Source organism: Galeopterus variegatus, unplaced genomic scaffold (assembly GCF_000696425.1).
Source record: "Galeopterus variegatus unplaced genomic scaffold, G_variegatus-3.0.2 Scaffold691, whole genome shotgun sequence".
NCBI lineage: Eukaryota > Metazoa > Chordata > Mammalia > Dermoptera > Cynocephalidae > Galeopterus > Galeopterus variegatus.
The window spans coordinates 77,861-93,574 of NW_007726802.1; the positions used below are offsets into that span (position 1 = coordinate 77,861).

The 15,714-nt window shown below is 36.1% G+C and overlaps 1 protein-coding gene across 1 annotated transcript in view; it reads right to left on the reverse strand.

Annotated features, from left to right (window-relative positions):
• The window catches only part of PPARGC1A (peroxisome proliferator-activated receptor gamma, coactivator 1 alpha), a 308,448-nt gene that overhangs the window by 28,856 nt on the left and 263,878 nt on the right, over positions 1-15,714 (reverse strand). Inside the window, exons 3-7 of the mRNA XM_008571492.1 lie at positions 14,469-14,663; positions 12,504-12,626; positions 11,438-11,642; positions 7,430-7,475; positions 7,247-7,320 (exon numbers count right to left, since the gene is read on the reverse strand). Coding sequence (XP_008569714.1) covers positions 7,247-7,320; positions 7,430-7,475; positions 11,438-11,642; positions 12,504-12,626; positions 14,469-14,663 — 643 coding nt within the window. The remainder of the gene's footprint in view (positions 1-7,246; positions 7,321-7,429; positions 7,476-11,437; positions 11,643-12,503; positions 12,627-14,468; positions 14,664-15,714) is intronic.

The window sequence follows — 15,714 nt, forward strand, 5'->3', positions numbered from 1 at the left end:
CAACCTTAGCAATATTTATGATTACTGCATTGAAATGTGCTCTATAATAAACAAGTACCCCTACATCACTCACACTCACGCACTTCGGCACAGCAAATCTGGGAGAAGTGGTACACACTCTACAGTCTTTTTAAATGGACCTCTTATTTAAAAAAAAAAGTTCAAGCCAAGTTTTGTTTTGTTTTGTTTTTTATTATGCGTTATAAAACGATTTTCTTTCAGGAGTCCTTTTGGGGTTTTATTTAATTGAATGACTGATAAATGCTGAGTCCTTTGCTCTGTTTCTTGTGCTTTCACTATCTACCCAACGACTTCAGCAGGACTTTTTAATTTTTTTTTTTGGAATAGTTTATAATATTTTACAGAATCCACTGTTAAATCTGCAACTTACTTATGATTTTATTTAACAGTGGGATTTTCCTCGTGTTGCACACCAATTCAGGTACTTAAGGGAAAAGAATAAGAAGAAGAGTTTCTAATTTGTTTAAAACCTCACCAAAATAGGAAGACTCCTCAAAGAAAGGTGCATGACTTGTCCAACTCATATTTTAGGCCTCAAGAACTTCAAGTGGGTTTCAAGAGAGCATAGGGAATACCAATTCACTCGGTGTCAACAGTTAACTCTACACCGGTTGTTAAAATACTTAGTTGAAAGAAGCTCCTCTAGTGCTCCCCACACCCCTCATCCTCACTTCCATAGGATTCAGCGGAGCTCCACAAGATCCAGCAACTAAAGCGTTAACACTTGGCACAGCAGAGCGTCCTCCTACTCTGGTCCTCTGGCAGGCATCAGTCCACACTGACAGCGAGGGCCCTGCCTTTACTGCTTTTTAAGTATTTCTTATGTCACCCTTGATTACTGAGGAACAAGCTGGCTTTGCAGAACATTCCTATGACATGTGCCTAATTCCCCAACTCTTGCTCATGGAAGATGAAGATATGATTAATTGGCCCTGGTGTACTTTCCCACAGAGCTGGGGCAGGGACAGGGAAGACCTGGCATTCCAGGTATCTACCACCAAACCCCAAAGCTGATGTGGGAGAGGAAATTACTTTGTTATCCTTGGCTTAAAAGAAATGGAGCAGTCCCAATTTTAGAAAAGAAAACTGAGGAACAAGGGAACTATTATTATAGACATTGGGTCAAGAAGAATGAGATTGAAAACAGAAAAGGAAGGATATGGTTGAAATATGGAAGCAATTCCTGACAGTAAGAGTTGCCAAACATTGAAATGGGCTATAAAGAGAATTTGTTGAATCTCCCTTTCTTGGATTCTTCAGGCCCAGGAATTGATTGCATGACCCGAAAAAATTACTTTCTAGTTCTCTGATGCTATGGTTTTCCTTTTTAAACTACCAACTACTGCTCATATTTTGCTTTGGTCTGTTTTCCCAAAGACATGTCACACACAAAAGAAGTACAAAAAGGTACAGCAAATTTATGCTGTTTGTCAGTATTCCTTCCAGCAAAATGAAATTTTAAATGGAAAGTCCAAAAAAGACAGTATAAAAATTTACCTAGAGGAGAATAAAAAGTTATAAATTAATTTGTCACTGCATGTTTTTTTTTTCTTAATTGCAAGTTTGCTAAAATGCTGACATAAACCGTGGGAAAACATTTAGTGAGAAATAAGTAACATTAAATCATACATCCACTGTGATTAAAATCACATGGAAAAACATGTATCAATAAAGGAAAATAATGCTAAGACCTAGTTGTGTTAGGGTGATGAGACTTCTGATTTTTCTCGTCTCAAACTGATTTACTTAATCAGATACAAAATAGTTGTATTGATTTTACAATGCTTACAGTAATAACAATAAAAATAATTTATATATACATATACATGAGATTTTTGAGTCAGTCATTTTGGTCCCTAACCAAATTCCTTCAGGTTTTGTGGTTAAAACCATCACCTTGTTGAGCTGACATTGCTTTTCCATTTCCATTCCAGAAACAAAAAAGGGTGGCACTCCGAAAATCCCCATATGCAATAGATTTAAATGCCTTCTGCCAAAAGAGCATTCTCTTTTCTCTCATCTTGCTTTACTAACAGCTATTCTGAAATCAAATTAGTTTTTACACCTGTAAAAGAGAAGAGTTTTTTTTATCAGCCAAAATGAGCCAGTTTAGGACATTCACAAAGAAGTCAAACCAGCTGGCAATACCTAATAAAGCAAACTTCCTATTGCATCCCTCCTGTTTCCCAAAGACACTGCAGATGGGGCAGAGGCATTATTCTGGAGGTCTTAGAATTTTGTTGACTCTTACATTTCCACTTAAACATTTGGAAAATTTCACTAAAATTTGTGAGAGTAAAGAAAAAGAAGACACCAGAAGGCTTGGGCAACAGATTGATCCCTTCCTCTGCCGCAACCAAACAGAATCAGCGGGTAGAACAAAGATCAACAAATCAAATGCTGATTCTATCCTCTCTACCCACCTGCTGCACCTATGGCAGACATTACTAATTGATCATGACATTCCCACTGAGTACAGACTTGGCCTCCAAAATCCTTCTCAAAACAATGCTCCTGGCAGCTCATACCAGTCAATGACACTTGGCAAGTGAAACGAAACTTATTTAACATAACAGATGTCAACTACTATCTTTTAAATTCAGGCTTCAGGAAGGAGACATAATCTCTAGTTAGACAGACCTGCTTTGAACCCAGGGTTCACCACATGGCTGATATCAACATGTAGCTCAACAATTAACTGGGAGGGGTATTAAAAAGATAATATATGTAAAGTGCCTATTAGGGAGTGCCTAATTGCCAGAATTTGTAGTAATAGAAGTAGCAGTTGTTGGGAAAATATCAAAGAAGTTATTTTTTCTACCTTGACTTGGTAAAGCCCACATTTACACCCAAAGTAATATCGGTTTAATTTTGTGGGAAAGGTGGAGGATTGCCACAAAAAATAAGGAATAATTTTATATATGAGGGTTCCAAAGAGGATATAGCAGCAAGGCCAATAAAAAGGAACAGTTGAAAAGAGTCAAAAGCTGAAAAGGTAAGAAGCAAAATACAAGATCCTCAGTAGATGAAGTTAACTCAGAATTAGTAATTAAGTCTGATATGTATTGAATACTTCTATAATATGCTGGCACTCATGTTCCATCTCATTTAACTCTCACAGTGACCCAGTACTGAGATGTTGGTCACTGTTATTCTCTTCATTCGACGCATAAGGATCCTGAGTCTTACAGAAGTTAAGTATATTCACCAAGGCTATACATTAGACGGGAGTAGATCCAGAATTTGAATGTGGGTTTGTCCAACATCAAAGCCAAGGTTTTCTACTATTTCACTGAGCTATGCTGCCTGCTTTTAAAACATCATAATAGGGCCGAGCCCGTGGCGCACTCGGGAGAGTGCGGCGCTGGGAGTACAGCAGCGCTCCCGCCGTGGGTTCGGATCCTATATAGGGATGACAGCGCTCACTGGCTGAGCATGGTGCGGCCGGTCTCAAAAAGAACAACAAAAAAAAAAATCATAATAGACAACTTTTATTTGGAGCTTTCCTACTTATTAACGTTGTTACTTCATGTGGGTTCGGATCCTATATAGGGATGACAGCGCTCACTGGCTGAGCATGGTGCGGCCAGTCTCAAAAAGAACAACAACAAAAAAATCATAATAGACAACTTTTATTTGGAGCTTTCCTACTTATTAACGTTGTTACTTCAGGTTGAACCATATCGAATTGCCATTTTTGTATGTCAAATGGTTGAATACTGGCAATTTTGTATTTCAAGCAATATTTTAGTCTTTTGAACCAGTAACTGCATTTGGTAGTTATGAATATGACTTTTAAAGCTAAGGAAATGTAGTCTGAGAAAAGATCAAGGATATTGAAAAGAGTCTTAGCAATCAGAAGATTAAACAGGAAAAGTGTGTGTTCCATTTTGTCGTTCCTTACTGATTTCAACACCCATGTCAAATTCACTGTTATGAAAGCATCCCTGATTTCCTGCCTTCTTTATGGAGAGCTCAGTTTCCTCCAAACTCCTTTCCATGGATCACCTCTGTCATTCACTAGGAAATGGGATTGCCTTAATGTTTCTTTCAGTCCTGCAACAGTCTTTAAATTTTTAAAAAATCTTTTGCACAACCATTGTCTTTAATTTGAAGCCATATTACAGTGTTCCCTTTGATAGCTCCTTGCTTCCCTTTATGATTCTCTTGAGGTACCATCAGTGTTTGTCACATCCTCTAAACACTAAGCAACAAATTTTACCAAAGATTTTTAGAGGAGATGGAGATCATAGACATCACATACTACATAGCATTTCAAACCCAGAATATCTCCATCAAAAAAAAAGTACAAAAACAAAAGCCCAAATAAAACAAACAATTACCCCCCCCCGATTGCCTTACATTTCAAACTTCACCTTCCAGCCTCCTCCAGCATCCCCCAAGTTCCTCTTCATCTCCTTGTTTTCACAGAGTTCTAAATTCCTTCTCTTGTGCAATGCAATTTAGCTCTACCTCAGCTCCTCCTATTTACATCTTCACAGTTATTACCATCATGCTCAACAAACTAAAAACCACCTTCTAGGTGCGACTTTCTTAGAAGGTGGCAAAACATTACATAGAATAAATAATATTTTCAATCCATGTTACTTATCAATATGTGTTATTTTCCCAACAAACTGTAAGCCAATGTCTTAAACACAAGAACATTTATTTAGCACCTACTATGGTCAACTACTATGCTACATACTTTACATGGACTCTATATCTTACACTTCCTGAAGACCCACCAGGACCAGCCACATTGCCAGCATAAAGCAGTTATAAAAAATATATTAGTAAATTGGTTTCCATTGTACCCATTCATCTTTCAACAGTACCGAGAAGAAAATATGTAAACTAAGATGAATGTTGATTCACTGACAGAAATAAATCCACTGTATGCAATTTTAAGTATCCCTAGTATTAACAAAAAAGTACCTTTTATAAATCACTACCTGCCTTTCAATAGATAAGCTATCAACTTTTAAAAATTGTAAGTGTTTTTTCAAACTAGGTATCTACCAACAACAAGAAATGTCCAAACTTCTGCCAAGGAGAATAAAAATAAACTTTTTTTTTTTATTATACTATAATCTCACTAAATAGAATAAATGCAATCTAAATGATATGTTTGTGTATATAGATTAGAAGAACACTTTAAAAACAAAGATACCCAATGCTAGCAAAGATGTAATAAAGCAAGTATATCCATGCAGTGATAATGAGATTATAAATAGAATTACCCCTTTTGGAAGGAAATGTGCCTCAGTGTGTGTGTGTGTGTGTGTGTGCGCAAGCGCGCGCGCGCGTGTGTGTGTGTGTGTGTGTATCAGATACATCCAAGATATTTATAGCCTTATTTCCAGCATTAATAACTATGAGGAATCTATTTTGAGAAAATAAGGTTAAACATTTATGAACAAAGATGTCCACTGTTGTGCTATCTCAAAATAACAACACTTTAAAACAACCTTGACATATAACATCAGAAATACAATTAAATAGTTTTTATGTGCCTTCCCAAACTAATACTATACAGTACTCTAAAAGCCTGATAATAAAGGGTTTGTGATGATGCAAAACTTTCTTATTAAAACGTTAATTGAAAAATTAGGAATGCAAAGTAATATATATACACACAAAAAATCACAAATGTATAAAAATTATTAAGAGAAAATGATATGTATATATTTAAATCTTAGAACTATGAATATTTTTTTCTAGTAGTTTATATTTTTGACACTTTTTGTAGTAAGGTTACATTGCTTATAATCAGAGAATAAAAAGTGTTTATTTAATGGAAAGCTCAGTATTGGTGTATACAAAGGAAGCTCTCTCACCCCTCTTCAAAACAGAGTAACTGTCTAATACCTACTACACTCTGAACACTCCTAGTTATTAAATTCCTTTCTACTGAGTTGATACCAAGAACCACAGTAGTTTATTTTCCCAAATCAGTTAATATTCATTGTATTGATAATTGAAATTTTATAAGATAGTAAAATGTTACATAAATGAATGAAATGTGAGTATGAAAAGTCATTTCTACAAAAAGACTCATATAAAGATGCATCACTACAAGAAGAGCTGTCAAATTAAGTGTGGATGGGTGGTATTGAAAAACATTGGGAAAAATTATAAAAATCTAGAAAGATTTTCATTCAGACTATTCTACAAATGCCTGTAATTCTTTTTCTTCAAAGAGCAAAAAATGAAAAGTGGATACCATCTATGATATATCATTAGAGTGGTTTGTGCAAGAAAGATGAATGGATCACCAGTTAGCACACTTAAGCTCAAGGTGAATGTCTCTGTCTTCTACCAAAAATGTGACATTTGAGTGCACATGCATATGTTTTAAGTGAAAGTAAAATAACACAATTGTATATGCTTGAATCAACTTTTTAAATAAACCCACCAATTACTGCTCCCCACTGGTCAAATAAGTAGGTCTCTACTGCATGTAATATACACACACAAAAGTTACTTCTAATCACATATATGTAAGTTGTAATTTATTCAAGAAACATTATGTATGTATGTATGTGTTTAAGAAATTATGTGTACATTTATAAATGAACATACGTGCATATATATGTATATACATACAAAGGTAAATTTGTATATATTTATATATGTGTTGGTCTGCATACACACACACAACACACATACACTCTCTCTCTCTCTATATATATATATACCATGAAATTAACTACTCTATTGCTTCACCAAATCATGCAATCATGCAATAGACCTTTCGTAAGGAGATAATTTAGCAAACTCTAAGTGTGAAATTAAACTTAGCGACAATAACCATGGTGCGTGTAGGCACCATAGTTCTGGATGAAAGCATCTTGTTTAACTTACTGTTCCTTTACCCTTATCAGCAACGGCCAGAGCCAAGGAATTTCCTGTTCAGACATCCTAAAATTCTCTTTCCGGTGGGGTTCAACTACCTCAACCTAAAGTACTTAGTGCAAAAAACCATTTGCAATCAACTCAGATCTTTGTCTAGGAACTCTTCATTAGTCCAAGTTTTTAAAGCTCTTCAGTATTTTTTAATTAATTTTTTTAAAGTAAACAACTTAAAATATTTACAGATAACATCTTATCCAATTTCATTTGTACTCTTTCTGAATTTCATTAATCACACAGAGAATGCACTCTGCTATCTAATACATATTTCATATACACACACAACTTCCAAGTGAAATGTAAGGCTTACCTGCAGTTCCAGAGAGTTCCACACTTAAGGTTCGTTCAATAGTCTTGTTCTCAAATGGGGAACCCTTGGGGTCACTGGAAGATATGGCACATTTATAAAAACAAACTGAAATGGAGTTGCTGTAGCCAAATGTATTAGAACCCCCTTCCCTTTATGAAAATGGTTACATTTCTTAATACTTACTTTGGTGACTCGGGGGTCAGAGGAAGAGATAAAGTTGTTGGTTTGGCTGAACAGAAAAAGAAAAGAAACTGATTATAAAATATTGAGTGTTTTTTAGATTTATTTTCTCTCTACCATTGTCAAGTTGGGAACACAACCAGGAAACTGGAAGACTGAACTCAGGAAAGGCCTGAATATTGGATCAAAGTCAGACAACAGTCCATTATGCTAAAACAAATTCCAAACAACATTTGCATCAGTAAACCATCATTTGAAAACACATAAAAAACCAGAATTTTCCCAAAATGTACCATCCCTGTTAAAAGATACAAAATTTGCATCATATCGTCAGAGAGAAATAATGTTTTCTGTTTTAATTTGGAATACAGTACATGGTTTGTTTTGACAAGAAAACTGCAGAGTAACTTCAAGGCGACAGAACGTTATGAATATTCAGTTGATTTTACTACTAAAATGTATAATTTTATATCTAGCTCTGAGAATAGGTTATTTCTATGAGGTCAAAGCTCAAGCAATAACTATTCCACTCACTGAAAATTAATTGAGGGATTATGGCAAATTGTGGGCATTGACCCAGATGGTTTAAAAGGAGATCAGATCCCCAAATCTGATAGACAACTAAAGTAAGATACCATGTTTATCAGTTTAGAGATCTATAGACTTGCAAAGAGAGCTCACTACTTTCTTTTATGCTGTCCTAAATCTTACCTCCTATGGGAGGCATTTCCCAATAATGAGGGGTGGAGTAAGAATCTTCTCACTCCAAAATTTCAATTGCTTCTCCATGGCAGTCTTGTATTTTGAAGTAGGGGAAAGGAGGAAGGAGGGGAAAATATGATGAGAAAACGTGCTTGGGATACACATCCATGTATTATGTATATAATATAGCTATATATTTAGATGTATGTAGATTTATGTCTAATTTTTTTCTTATCAAAATAACTACTTTGAAAAGGTTAAGAGGTAGTCATTTATGTAGCGAAAATCATAGAGTTGAAAACAGAAAGGTCTTTAGAATAAACCTTCTTATTTCATGGATAAAGAAACTGAGATCCAAAGATGCTAAATGATATTTCCAAGGCCATAAAATTAGTTACTGGCAGAGTTGGCCAAGATTACATATCCTTTTTCCTATTATCAAAAGGAATTGCATTCCAAAGACTTTAAAGTAAATTAATCAACCCCAGTAATTAAGATCCAATGAAATGTGAAAATATTATTTATGTCTAAATTAGCCTGAAATTAGGTACTTTACTTGATAAATAGTATTTACATACTTAATTTGTAGATTTAGATTTAGTTTTTAAACAATTGAATGGTATGTCATCTATATACAATGTGCATCCAATAATATGAAGCTCATACTGTCTTCTACAAATTAGGTACATTGATTGATTGGCTTTTTCATATATGCAGATAAATGAGCTAATTGTACATTTATTTTTGAGTATGTCTAATATAATAAGCCTTTCAAAAAGAATGCGTTTATGAAGGAACTTTACTTTTATGGTGCTCAACTAATAATTAGGATAATTCATATAGGTTCTATAGAAAATATAACAAGAGATGAACTGCATGCTCCGTCACACCATAAACATACATTGAAAAACAGTCACTGAAAGTCCAATTTTCAACATGTAGGGTAGGCTGTCTGAAATGCTCAAAGGAAGATCCCTAAAATTCTGGTAGGAGGGTACAGGTAAAGCCAAGAGCAATGGAAGAATCAGCAGCAACTGTATTTAATGGGACCAAAGGCAAACAGGAAATGAGAGCCATAGAAAGGGTACAGTCTCCAAACCACATACAGAACCCAATTCCTGAATAAGCCCATGTTCACAAACGCTACCACTAGAGAAGGACCGACTTGGTTTCCTGGAAGTTTAATCCACACTGTTCCAATTACTGGTAGATCAGAAACTGGTAGGATTCTTGAGGGCAGGTATGCATCATTTTCATGCAGATTAGGGCATTTTTGAATGAATGAATTAGCAAATAAATGAACAAATGAATAAGTGGGACACCAACCCACACCAAAGGCTAAATGATTATCCTAAGGAAGTGAAAAGAACCTGACCCCACAATGTTACGAAGACCACAAATGAAGTGCAGTGAGAAAAAACTATAGCATGTTAAGAAAGGTAACTTCAGTAGATCCTCTTAGTTATCTCTAATTGTTCATATACTCTTTACTTTTTGATTTTGAATAATAATTTAAATAATATCTGAAGCTGAGCATTTATTGGTTATTAATAGCCAGCCATGTTTTATATCTTTAAGGCTTTAAGCTACAGGTTTGTTGTGTGTTTGTTTTGTTTTTTTGTCAACAGGCATTGTTCCCAGATAAGCCTTTTATTCTTTGCCACAGATAGATACCTTTAAAAAAATCTACATATAGCCGATTTCCTCTAAAGAATATTTCCTCCAGAGGCCTCTTTAATTCTTCATTGTCATGATTTGTAAATGTTTACAGTAATGGTGAGTGAATTTAATAAATAAAACAGCTCAAAATTTAAAAGAACCTACTTAAAGAAAAAAAAGGAAAAGGGGCTTTAAAACAGGCTCTGATGGGCTGGGTTCACTGATTACAGGTTTCATCGAGCTTGGTTGGGACTTTAAATTCATCTCCAGAAAATGAATGACCAGCACAAGGTAGAAAGTAGCCGGTGAATCTATCGGTTCACTCACTAGAGCCAGCCCAGAGGGCTTTCCTTCACCTGAGGCCTTCAGCGCTGAACAGTCACACAGTAAAGTGGTTCTGCTCTAAGAAAATCTGTTACAGTGCTTGAGATGAGGATCCAATCAGCGCAAAGACAGCTGGAGGAGAATTGGCCATTTTGCTAAATGTATTTTCCCAAACTGACAGAAAGCGATAGACAGTGAGTTGGAGATATCCACCAGGGAAAATCTAATTGAGAGACAATATAAAATATTAAAGGAAGGTTCCTGAAGATCCTGGGCTAATGATGAGGTAGGGATGAGGGAGGGAAATTCAAAACCCTGGGAAAGAAAATACTTATTAAAATCAGCAGCAACAACAGCATACCTGGATGAAATAATCATGGTTCAGAACAGGGATCAGAGGTTACCACTCTGCAGCTAAAGGGGAAGTTGGAGAAACAAAAGGGAAAAAAGAGGTGGGTGTTTATAATTGCTATTTTAGAATATGCTGACTTCCACTGCAAGGTTAGAGGTGGAGTTAAGGTAGGAGCTGGCATGTTTTAAAGCAACAGCTACTTTTGACAAGCGCTTTTTGGGCCTCCAAGACTACAATATTTTGAGAAGGAGGAGCCGAAAAGAAAGAAAACAATATCTCTGCCAAGAGAGGTTTTCCCCAAATCACCCAGATCTGCATCAGAAGCATCAGCCTTCTAGCAATGCACAGGGAACAATAAAAAATCAACCCAGATGTTTAGTTTGATCTAGGCAATAGTTTTTTTTTTTAAATAGACAGGGGGAAAAATGAGGAATTATTTAAAAATCTTATTTACAAAAATGAGATCATCCATGAGCATATTATGTGGTCTTAAAAAAAAAGAATGCATTTAATAATCAGGAGAGGTCGCATAAATACTATTTACTCCTTCTTAAGGGATATACAGCAAATCAGCAATGCCTCATTTTTTTCATTACTGGAAGGGAAAAAAGAAAAGCTCTTTATTGAATTGGCTAGCCCAGCTTGCACACAACTTCAGTTATCTCAGCAATTCAGGGATGCATATAAACTTCATGTGATGTTGCAATTCCTCCCCACCTCCTCCCCGCCATGAGGCTAACATTTCAGGTGTCTTTTGGTGATCGTGAATTAGACCACCTATCAGCTCAACGGGATATATTCATCCTGTGTTTGAGGAAGGATTTTTTTCCCCCTTTACAACAAAGTGTCAAATTCTCTTTCCACTGAGAGACACCAAGGGGATGGGAGCATGAAATTTTGCTTTCTCGGACCTTATATGTGCTTTCTTTGCCTTGGGCGCCCTCACTGACAGGTCGTTTTGGTCCCCAGCCTACCTTGTAAATGTTGCGACTGTGATTGTGTGTGGGACTTCTTTTTGGAGGTGCATTTGTCTCTGCTGCTGTTCCTGTTCTCTGAGGGTTTGGTGTGAGGAGGGTCATCGTTTGTGGTCAGATACTTGAGAAGCTCTGAGCAGGGACGTCTTTGTGGCTTTTGCTGTTGACAAATGCTCTTCGCTTTATTGCTCCATGAATTCTCAGTCTTAAAAACAAGGCATAAAGAAAGCTAAAATTAGTGAACTGAACCTTATCAGAATGGATATAGGTTTTCTGAAGAGATGAGATTTTCAATGAAGTGTTCAGTCTAAGTGTACTAGATCTATGAGCTGTGAATAATTGTTTGCAGAACAAGGAAAGAAAATTACATTTAAAATTCCTAAATGACATTTATGCTGCTTTTTATTTCATTTCTCCTACATTTCAATGTTCCTACTCAGCAACATGTAACTAACAAGACCCTACAGCGCCTTTACTGTGAATAAAAAAATATAAATAAGCTGGTTTAAACCTTAATTTGCCGCTGATTGCTGAAGCCCAGTACTCACAACTCTCTTAAGTACCCCTTAATGCTCCGTTTTCACTCACAGTGAATGGCAAGACAAACATTGTTTAATACAGCCTGCTAACCGAATTATGTCATTGCTAGCATTCCATCCAATTAATGGCAGAGATAGATCTTCTGCAGTGATTCCAAAGCAATCTTTCTCAGGTTAGACAGCTGGCGAAACAGCAATCCTACGTCTTAAAGTCACTCATAGATAAGACCAGCCTATCAGCAAATTTTACTGTAGCCCACACGCCCGCCTGTATTAATAAAGTGGGCAAGGAAGAACAGACAGGGCCACTGCATTCCAATCGACCAAAGACAAAGCATAACTGAGCTCTTCCTCATTTAAAGGAACTCAAGTACTGCTTTCAGAGACCATTTCTTAATCTGGTTCACCAGTATGAAGCAGCTGCAGGTTGTAGGTTGAATTAATACATTTAAACCTGTTTGTTTTACAGCTTCAAGCAAAAACCCTTTGTTACTTTCTCCCCTGTATTAAAAAGTTTATGTTTGTACCTTAACAACTGCAGGGTTTGTTCTGATCCTGTGATTATGGTTTGCATGGTTCTGGGTACTGAGACCACTGCATTCATTATAACTTAGCTGAGTGTTGGCTGGCGCCAGTAAGAGCTTCTTAAGCTAGAAACATATCAGGAAGGGGAAAAACAAGAAAAGTTATGCATCTTTCAAGCATTAGAATAAGTTATTGAAATTTCAAACTTAAAATTAATTAATTATAATTATAAAAATTAATTCTATCACTAATTACATCACACTTTAGCACAATAGTGCGAAAGAAAACGTTTTTTAAAAAAGAAAAGTTCGGCATTACATTATCAACTGCAAAAGCATTTCCTTTTCCTACATTTGAGACTTGGTATTGTCTACCTTATTTATTTTTTTAAGATGCAATGAAGCAAAAGGATTTCCCTAAAATGATTCCCAAGTCACTACTAGATGAGAAAAGTTGCCTTGCTAACTGAGGACTTGGGAGTTGGAGGACATAGGTATACATTTTTCTCATCAAAACCCCAAATAAATCAAATGGCAATAAATAAAAAGATTCTGCAATGCTTTGAACCATGTCTCACAACCAAGTACACACACTTACCAACTCAAAGAATGTATGGGATAAAAGAGTGACTATCACTGATTTCAGAAAGGAAGGAAAAGATTTGTCAGTAGATGGAGTTCTGGCCTATAGATCAGGATTTGTGGGTTCTGACTCAAGCAAAGCATTTACTGTCCCTTGACTTCTGTTTCTTCATTTGACTGGATGACCCTTGAGGACCTCCCTGCCCTGACATGCAGTATGTCTTTGAGTTAACAATCCCTCCCAATTGAATAAACTGTGCAGATGACAATCATCTGGTATCAATGTAAAGCAATCGAGGTATAAAACAGCAAAGCCAAGGACGCAGACAAATGGAGGAACTGAAGAATAAATAAATAGCAATTATTTATGAACTATTTGCCTGTAGACCAGAAATCCAAAAATGCAAAGAAATGCATGTGTTATGTGGAGTTCTTTTAACATTTAAAAACTCAGAGATATGAGAGAAACCACCTCTAAATGGCATGTCAAATCACATTATTAAAGTTTGGAGGATGACATTCCATTGTTTACACAGAATGCTCATACATCAGATTTATGGCAAATGGCAAATGTCTACCATAGATGAGAAGGTAAACTGTATCTTAGAACTAATAAAATTCTGGTCAGGCACCGCACTGAACACAAAATTCACTTTTCATTGCCAACAAATTCACTCTTCATTGCCTACCATAAATTTAAGTAACTTAGGTTGCAAATGTGCTATTATTTTTCAATCCTTATAAGAAGTATGGACCCAAAGTCTTAAAATATTGCTCACCCTTTGATCTACCAATTCTACTTCTAGAATTGTACACATAAGTATAAAAATGTAAATATGTCAATTACTATACAATTCATAATAGTGAAAAATAGAAGGGAAAAAAACCCTGTATACCCAACCATAAGGGATTGCTTAATACATTAGAACATCTTTATGCAATAAAACACTGTGCAACAATTAAAAATTATGCTTATATTTAATTTCACCAACACATTCATGATATACCTTAAATCAAAAGAAGATTTCAATCATTTTTTATATTAGAAGGTTATCTGAAATCACAAGTGAATTTTTAGTCTCTTCTTTGTCTACATTTTCTAAGTTTTCACCATGAACATAAATAATGCTAAGAAATAAAAATACACACACTTAAACAGCAAAAGATAGTTTTTAAAAAGAAAACTGTAGTGAGACCCCATGAAGAGCTGTATTAGCAACACTTTTAAACAGAGAATCACAGGATTTGCAGCTCTGAGTGTGCTTGGGGATTGTTTGGCATCAGTTTAAATTAAAAATCCAAACCTTATTGTTACTACATCATACCCATGCAGCGGGTAGCCAGAGGCAACTCCAGTTCCTGTTAAACAGTAGGAAGGATTCTTACTAGAGACGGTTCTTCTGCCTCCTGAGGTGGAGGGGTGCCGTCAGGCATGGAGGAAGGACGAGCCTCGTTGTCAGTGGTCACGTCTCCATCTGTCAGAGCATCAAATGAGGGCAATCCGTCTTCATCCACAGGGAGACTGTCCAGGGTCTCTGTGAGGACTGCTAGCAAGTTTGCCTCATTCTCTTCATCTATCTTCTGCAGAAACAAAAAAGAGAAGACGTGAGTCAGTTGACATTGGGAGGTAGGTAGCACTATTAATCAACATCGCCTGACCATGTTTAACCAAAGGAGTAAACAGTAGGTGAAATCTTGAATGCCCACACCAGAACACAAAGACCATGGCTTCCTCAAACTCCAAATTCACTTTTGGTCTGAATCACATAACTTATGAATACTTCTTCTATACCAATTTCTGATTGCTCAGCTATCCAATTTAACTACTGGTTATGTCAGTGGTTAACAATGCTGTGTATGATTCTGTCTTGCTCTCATTTTCTGCATGCTCATGTCTTATTTCCCTAAGTACAAGAGATTTAGAAAATCTCAGGACTCGAGAGAATTTGAGCCATCATCTATTTCATTTTCAGATACAGTGTTTGATTCTCCTGTACAGGATACCCCCCAAAATGTTTTTTAAATCCTCTATTTGAACACCACCAGAAATGAAACTATGCCAAGAGAAACTGTACACTTTCATGGTTTCAATTATAATCTCATCACTGAACACTCCAAAATCATTTATTTCTCTCCCTGACATCTCTCCCAATTTTAGTCATAAATCTTTAACCCTACTGGACATTTCTGCTTTGTAATAATAGCTCCCACATCTCCAAAACCCCAAATTTGGACCCTTTGCAACAGAACGGCTATTTCTCTTGACTTCTTTAGTTTGGATAACAATTCTTCAGACTTAAACCTTGGAACTACCTTGACTCCTCTTCATCTGGTCAGTCACTGAGTAGAGTCTAACATTGTAATGTCTCTTAAATGCACCCATTTATTGTGTCCAGGGATACTATTCTAATGCAACATGATTTCTAATAGGGGGTTTCTACTAATGTAGTCATGTGCTGCATAGCAATGTTTCTGTCAATGACAGAACATATATATGATGTTGGCTATACCATATGGCCTAAGTGTGTAGCAGGCTATATCATCCTGGTTTGTGTAAATACACTCCAGGATGTTTACACAAGCAATGACAAAATAGCCTAATGGTGTATTTCTCAGAAAGTATCCCTGTGAA